Genomic DNA, 8,580 nt, shown 5'->3' with positions numbered 1-8,580 from the left:
ATGATATGAGTAGCTGATTGTAATGACATCTTAGTATTAAAATAAAAATATATAAAGCAATTTTTAAAAAAAAACTTTTAGTAAAATATTATTTTGAAATTAAATAAAAAATCAATTTATCCGAACACATTTTAAATTCAAAATTAACTTTTCAAATAAATAATTCACAAATGAAATAATAAACAATTATTCATATATTTACATCCTTTTAAATTATTTTTTTGTAATAAATTGGTCATTTAAGTAATTTTTATAACAATTTGGTCATTTAGATTGATTTCAAATCTTTTTCTTCATGTTTAGAATATTTAGAAATTTGTGACAGTTGTATTTCTGGGTGCACTTCATTATTTTTATAACCACTCAAAATAATTTCATCCATAATTTACACATTCACACTGTTAAAAGAGACTAGCGATGCACATGTATGATAACTTAAATGACCGAGTTGTTACACCCAAAAACTTAAATGATCAATCTATTACACAAAAATAATTTAAATTTTTTTTGATGTAATTTTGCCTATATATTATATAATTTTAAATTATAAATTCATAGCAAAATACTCTTTCAATTATTTGATAAATTACTATTTTTAAAAAAAATATTTTTTTTATCAATTGTTATATAAATATATAATAATATTACAATTTTCTTGAAAATATAATGGGGGCACATGCCCCCTTACCACCACATGTGGCTCCGTCCCTGACCGCATGCATATAAAGTTGAGTTGTGAGTCCAGTTCAAAGTGGGGACCATGACGAACATTAGTTGAGTTGATTTTGCATTGCATTACATGATGGTTGTGCAAATGAAATTTGTGTGTAATGATGAATACACTTGTATGAATTGTGTGATTGGTGAATGATCATAATGTGGGTTATATACGAATAAGTGATAATGTGGTGCATATTTGATATGTGCATGATTGTGATGCATGAACCTACTCTGATTATTTTGTGCACCAAGTCTTATTTGAATATATTCTGACCCCCTATTTGTGTTGTTGCGTATGTGCTCCTCTGGAGTATAGACAATCAGGTACCTGGATAGGAGCTTGATATTGAGGATGTCGTTGTGTCTTTTTAGTTGTTTGTCCATCGAGTCTCATAGTTGGAGTCACTCTGATATGTAACACGAGGGGAACAAACTATTCTTTATTTGTTTATGTTGCGTATATTTTTCTTTGATTTTTGATGATGAACCACTTTTCAAACTAATAATGTTGTTGAGGCTTTTTATGCCGAGTATTTTATAGTTTCACTGCTTATCAAATGGTTTAAAATTTTAAATTATGTGGTTCAAATATGAGTTGTTTGTATGTTGAGTAACATTTCTACTTGAAGAATTTATGTTTTATTTAATTATTTGTCAAGTCAGGAAGTAAGGTGTTACATAGTGGTATCATAGAAGGTCGATTCATCTGCCCAGGTTTTTGCAATTTTGTTTGTTCCCTAGTATGCGACATGTGTGTGAAACACTGTCGGTGCTTATTTTTTTAATTGCTTGCCAGCAAGAGTGGGATTGAAACAAGTGGGGGATAAGATTTTTCTTCTCTGAGATGTTTCAGGTGTGGGGGTTTCATTCAGGGTTTCATTGATTGCATGAGTTCATGTGTTATTGAGGAATTGGTGAAGTTTTATCCATACTATAATGGTGTGGCTGCTGAGGGATCAAAGTGTATCAAGTTCGAGAGCGGCTTGAGGCCCGAGATTAAGCAAGGTATTGGGTACCAAGAGATTCGCCAATTTTCTGTGCTAGTGAGTAAGTGAAAAATATATGATGAGGATAATATAGCCTAGTCTGCTCACTATTAGAGTCTTAGTGAGAAGAAATGGGAGAATTAGAATCGTGGGAAACTGTATAGTACTCCAGCTAACAAAGAGAATAAAAAGGTTGATCAAAAGGCTATAGGTGGGAAAGAGCGAAGTGGGGTAGGGACTCCTACTTCTGTGATATGTTTCTGATGTGGTGAGTTTAGACATCGTCTTCTTGAGTGCAAGAGGACAACTATGAATTGCTTCAAGTGTGGAAAGTCAGGTCACCGAGCTACTGACTGTAGGAGCAATAATGTGACTTGCTTTAATTATGGAAAACGGGGTCATATTAGTACTTAGTGTGAGAAACCTAAGAAGGCTCAGTCTGGAGGAAAAGTTTTTGCCTTGAGTAGAGCAGAGCCTATTGCATCTGATAACTTGATTTGAGGTACGTGCTTTATCAGTAATATTCCTTTGATTACTATTATTGATACGGGTGCAACGCATTTGTTTATATCAACTAAGTATGTGTCGAGGTTGAATTTGGAAGTCTCGACTATGAGTGGTAGCATGGTCATTGATACCCTAGCTAATGGTTCAATGACTACTTTTTTGGTGTGCCTGAATTATCCTTTGATAATTTATGGTAGATATTTTGGGATTGACTTAGTGTGTTTTCCTCTAAGTTAACTTGACATTATTCTAGGAATGATTTGGTTGGAGTCCAACCATGTATTTATCAATTATTTTGATAAGTCGCTAAAGTTTCTTGAATCTGAAGAGAGTATGAAGTCAAGTTTCATGACCGCGAGATAGGTAGAGATGTCCTTGAGAGAGAGTGCTCAAGTGTTCATGGTGTTCGCAGAATTATGTCTTATGATGTCCTTAGTGTACATTTAGTACCTATCAAGTCAATTTTGGCTAAACTGAATTTTGTAGCCACGTATGAGTATTTGAGTGTTATGGATTCTTTAAGTCTTTATAATCATGTTGTTGCATTTTAAATATTTATATGCTAGCCAAGTTGCTTGAGGACAAATTATGGTTCAAGTGTATATGAGTTTGATAATACATAAGTATTTTAACTCGATTATCATGTATTTTAGTATCATTTTATATGTTTTGGTAGTATTATGTTGGTATTATCATTGCATTTCAGGAACATGACAGTCGGAGACTTGTGCAAGTAAAAACGGCGAGAAAAAGCAAAGAAACGAGTTTTTGAAGAACTAACGGTCAAGTATGAAAAAAAAAAGAGCTGACCCCCGTCATCCCTTCTTGACGACCGCCAGTCAGCCCAAACCACGTTTTTCGCCCCACTTCTCAGAACGAGTCGTCCACTTATGCATATTTTTCTCCAACACTTTTCCCATTTCCTAGCCGTTACTATTACGAATTTTTGGTATATAAATATGACCTTATTTTTCAGTTTTCATCATCCAAGCTTTTAAATATTGTTTTAGACAGAAATAATCACTTTGGTAAAAGCACTTATTTGCTCACACCGAGTAATAAGTACACCTTATAAGTCATTTTTTAAAGTAATTTATGTACTAATTTATGTACTCTTGAATCATTTGTTATTTAATCATGCCGGCATAATTTTCCAAAATTTAACTCAAACATTTTATTGTCTTTGTTCTGCATTATAAATTGTTTAATTACTGCTATTATTATTATTATTATTATTATTATTATTATTATTATTATTATTATTATTATTATTATTATTATTATTATTATTATTATTAATTACTACATTATGCTTAATTTACTTAATATGCAAATTAATCATCGTAGTTTATTCGTATTAATTATGTTCGGTTAAATTATCATTGTTTCGAATGTGATGATCGTCGTTTTGATAGTACTTACATATAAAGCGTAATTAATTGATTAAATGAAATTTGTTTAAGGGATCATTTTTAGTTTTTTCTAATTAAAATAATTACTATGAAAATCGTGACTTAGAAATATCAGTTCACGTTTGAAAAAACGGAACTTGTATCAGACTCAAGCGAAAAATTATATTTTTATTATCTGCTTTACGAAAGTACCTTTTATTAAAAATGCAAAAATTAATATTTTCAAAAATAGATTTTAAAGACACAAACGGATCATGCAAAAGCGGACGATTGTGAGTATAAAGTCCTCTATTAATCAAGCGAAAGTCGGTGACACATTTAAACTTTCTTTTTCATCTTAAACAACTTTTTAATTATTTAAAAGCAATTAATTTTCAAAAACAAAATTTTGCACTTTAACACGCCGACCATTCGAAAGCGATCAGGATAATTTCAGGCTAAAACTCGATTCCGACTATGAGAAAACGAGTAATTCATTTATACTAATTATTTTTACTAAGATCGTATCAGCAAGTAGTGTCCAGATCTTCCTCCGAAGCTGAGTGTCGTGTCCTTGCAAAGATATTATGCGAAGCTCAATGACTCATTTATCTAATGGAAGACTTCTCGATCTCCTATCATGCACATGTTACCATCTTCTGCGATAACACAAGCGTCATTCACATCACATTCAACCCTATCTTTTATGAAAGAACCATCACATTCAACCCAATCTTTTATGAAAGAACCAAAAATATTGAGATGGATTATCATCTTATTCGTGACAAAATTCAAGACAAACTCATCCACCTCATACTTATAGAATCCAAAAACTATATAACTGTTGGAACAAGCACAAAAGCTTGTATGTGAATCAATGGAGGTGATGGATAATTTTGGTGAAATTGGAGGATTGGGGAAGATGAGGTTTAGAGAGAATAGAGATTAATTGAGAGGGTAAAAATCATATGACATTAATTCATTCAACATGTTACAAAATGTATATATAGTTCCTACTAACACTTAACAAAGTAACAAACAAAAGCTAAACAAAAACAGCCTAAAAACAAAAGTATTTTTCTGGTTTTCCTGCAGCATTTTGGTAGCTTTTCCAAATAGCTTCTCAAATAAGCTATTCTCCAAACATGCTTCTGATCATAGTTATATTGCATTTGACTTATATAATATCCAACACACCACCTTAAGTCAAATGCTCGATGTTCTTCATCCCCAACTTCACCACGAGTCGCTTGAAAACATCGTTTTTAACCGATTTCGTCAACAAGTCCGCGACTTGTTCTTCACTTCTGCAGTAGCTTAAACGTAACTGTCCAGAACTCACCAAATCGCGCAAGTAATGGAACCTCATCTCAATGTGCTTGATTCTCTCATGTGCTATGGGTTTCTTAGCAAGGTTGATGGCTGAAACGTTGTCCACCAACAATAAAACTCCCTCTCTCGTGCAGTTGTCCAGCTCACACAACAAATTAAGCCACACAACTTGGCATGCACACATCGAAGCTGCAATATACTCTGCCTCGCAAGAAGAGAGAGCAACCACTGGCTCCTTTCGAGAACACCAAGAGATTGGTGCACCGCCGAACATAAAGACATAACCCGCCGTTGATTTTCGATCGTCTTTATCTCCACACCAATTGGAGTTTGTGTATCCAAGTAAATTGCAACTTCTGCCCGTGTCACTTGCCGGAAACAAAATTCCATAGCCAAGAGTACCTTTCACATAATGAAGGATCCTCTTAACCGCTGCCAAGTGTGATACCTTTGGCTTTTCCATGAACCTACTAGCAATACCGACACTAAACGCCAAATCAGGCCGCGTATTGCACAAGTAACGCAATGATCCAACCAATCTCCGGTATTGAGTTGGATCCACATCTTGCTCTTCCTCACTCTTGGATAGTTGTAACTGTGCCTCAGATGGAGTTATGGCAGCATTGCAATGCTCCATATCACACCTCTTCAAGATCTCCATTGCATACCTTCTTTGATGCATGAGCAGCCCCAACTTTGTCTTTTGGAACTCTATGCCTAAGAAGTATGTCATAGCACCAAGGTCACTCATTTCAAATTCCCTCATAAGCTCTTGCTTGAACTTTCAAATGTATGATTCACAACTTCCGGTAATCAACAAATCGTCCACATATAGACAAAGAATGATCACCCCTTCGCTAGCACCCGTTTTCACATACACCCCATGCTCGGACACGCATTTCTTGAAACCAATATCGTTAAGAAAACCATCTATGCGTTTGTTCCAAGCTCTTGGAGCTTGTTTCAAACCATAGAGTGCCTTCCTCAACTTGTAGACTCTTGCCTCTTGGTCTTGAACAACAAAACCCGGTGGCTGTCCCACATACACCTCTTCATCCAATGGACCGTTCAAAAATGTCGATTTGACGTCCATTTAATATAACGGCCAGCTGTTGGTATTTGCAATCGCAACAACTAACCGGATGGTTTCATGCCTTGCAACTGGTGCGAATACCTCATCAAAATCAATGCCTTCCTTTTGCAAAATTCCCTTTGCCACTAATCGAGCCTTATGCTTGATTATCTCACCTTTCAGATTTGCTTTCACCTTGAAGACCCATTTCACACCAATTGCCTTTTTACCTTTCGGTAAATCGACCAACATCCAAGTATTGTTTTTCTCAATTGATTCCACCTCATCCTTCATTGCACTCATCCATTTTGGATCGCTTAATGCCTCCTCCGTATTCACCGGTTCGGATTCGGCCATTAAAGCGAAATGGATGAGATCAACATCATGATTGATCTCGCTATCACGGAATACCTCACAATCTCGGAGTCTTTGAGGCATACCTCTCTGCCTCGTTGGTCGTCTACTCGTTTCACCATCCTCCGTTGCGAATGGTTGCTATCCAGGATCATTAATAGGCTGGAAATTCAAATTTCCTCCCAGGAAATCGATTTCTAGGCCTGAATTTTGACTTCCAGCAGCACCAGGGGGCTCTGTCACGGGCTGGAAATCGATTACCTCATTTGGTAAATCAATTTCCTATACAGAAACAACAGAAATTTTGCTGTCAAACGTCCGGATTTCGTCCACAATCACGTCCCGACTTACCACAATCCTCTTGCTACTCATATCAAACAATTTGTAGCCTCCAGTAGGATGATATCCAACAAGTAACAGCTTCTCACCCTTATCATCAAGCTTCTTTCTAAGCTGTCCCGGAATGTGTCGAAACGCAACCGAACCGAAAACGCGCAAGTGACTCAAACTCGGTTTGAATCCGGACCATACCTCTTATGGAGTTATCTTTTCCAGCTTCTTTGTCGGACACCTATTCAACAAATAGGAAGTTGTAGATACCGCTTCACCCCAAAGCTCTTTCGGTAAATTTTTGCCTTTTAACATGGTTTGTACCATGTTCATGATTGTCCGATTTTTTTTCTCCGCAATGCCATTTTGTTGTGGAGTGTAGGGAGGCACCACCTCACAAATTATCCCCTCATCATTGCAATAGCTCATAAACTCACCGGATGTGAATTCACCACCACCGTCCGTTTTGAGAGTTTTGAGCTTTTTACCGCATTGGCGCTCAACCATTGACTTAAACCGTTTGAACACTTCAAACACCTCATCCTTCCTCTTAATGAGGTAAATCCACAACTTCCTACTAAAATCATCAATAAACGTGACAAAGTATCGATTGCCACCGTAGGAATTGACTTGCATCGGTCCGCATAAATCGGAATACACCACCTCAAGGTGATGCTTGGTCCTATGACCCACATCCTTGCTGAAATTACTCTTGTGTTGCTTCCCGTGAACACACTCTTCGCATATTTCAGCTGGAATATTAATCCTTGGCAGCCCGGACACCATACCATGTCTTTATAACGCGTCGAGATCACGAAAGTTGAGATGACCGAGACGGTAGTGCCATAACCATTCCTCACGACTCGCAGCAGTAGCTAAGCACATATGCTCCATAACTTTCAACTCAATCTTGAAAGTTCTATTGGCAGCCATAGGAGCCTTAAGGATCAAAACTCCATTTTGGTCCAAAACGCGCAATACTTTGTTTTCCATGCGAATTGTGTAATTCCTTTCAAGTAATTGGTCAATGCTTAAAATGTTACACTTAATTCCAGGAATGTACAAAACGTCCTTGATCAAGGAATGACCACCATCCCTCCTCATGATCAAGACATCACCGACACCGTCGGCCGCTAAAGTCGTATTATCCACGAATCTCACTCTACTTCGCGTGGCTTGATTGATCTTCACGAACCAATCTTTTCTACCCGTCATATGCGTCAAACAACCAGAATCCAAGTACCACTCATCACTACCTTGGACTCCATCTCGAACCGTTACTAATGCGTTTTTCTCCGAACGTATTTTCTGCACTTTTTCTGCACTGCAGTAGTTGTTGTCCAACAACTTTCTATTGCTGTCCATGCCATTATTCTCCTCCGTAATCACCACAAGAAGTGTGATATCATCATCCACTTCTTGCCTAGCAACCTTAGCTTCATCCGCATCACTCTCCTTGCGCTTGAAACGACAATCTCTTGAGAAATGTCCAAGCTTTTGACAATTGTAACATCTCTTGGTACTTTTGTCGAGCGGCTTGTAGTTGCCTTGACTACCATCCTTGGAGGTTCCTTCTCCTCTTTGTCCTCTTGAATTTTGTGGATCTTTTCCACCAAAATTCTGGAAATTCTTCTTATCTCTAGAAGACCATTTCCCTTTCGATCTCTTATTCTTCTCATTGAAACGAGCTTGCAAAGCCACTTCCGCTTTTGCCTTATCGTTTCCTCTTTCATCCATCCTTTGTTCATGAGCTTCCAATGAACTTTGTAGTTCATCCTTCGTCATGGTCTTGAAATCCTTCGATTCTTCAATCGCAACAACAATGTTGTCGAATCTTGCCGTTAAAGAACGCAACACCTTCGACACAATGTTTTCCTCCGAAACCGAC

The 8,580-nt window shown here is 36.9% G+C and overlaps 1 protein-coding gene across 1 annotated transcript; it reads right to left on the bottom strand.

The window, feature by feature from the left end:
• Positions 1 to 6,029: 6,029 nt before the first annotated feature.
• On the bottom strand, positions 6,030 to 6,365 carry LOC127103733 (uncharacterized mitochondrial protein AtMg00820-like). The gene has a single exon (XM_051040965.1). It carries the CDS (start codon positions 6,363 to 6,365, stop codon positions 6,030 to 6,032), a length of 336 nt encoding a protein of 111 aa, XP_050896922.1.
• Positions 6,366 to 8,580: the final 2,215 nt, after the last annotated feature.

Source organism: Lathyrus oleraceus, chromosome 7 (genome assembly GCF_024323335.1).
Source record: "Lathyrus oleraceus cultivar Zhongwan6 chromosome 7, CAAS_Psat_ZW6_1.0, whole genome shotgun sequence".
Lineage (NCBI taxonomy): Eukaryota > Viridiplantae > Streptophyta > Magnoliopsida > Fabales > Fabaceae > Lathyrus > Lathyrus oleraceus.
This window is presented reverse-complemented; position numbering and strand designations above follow the sequence as displayed.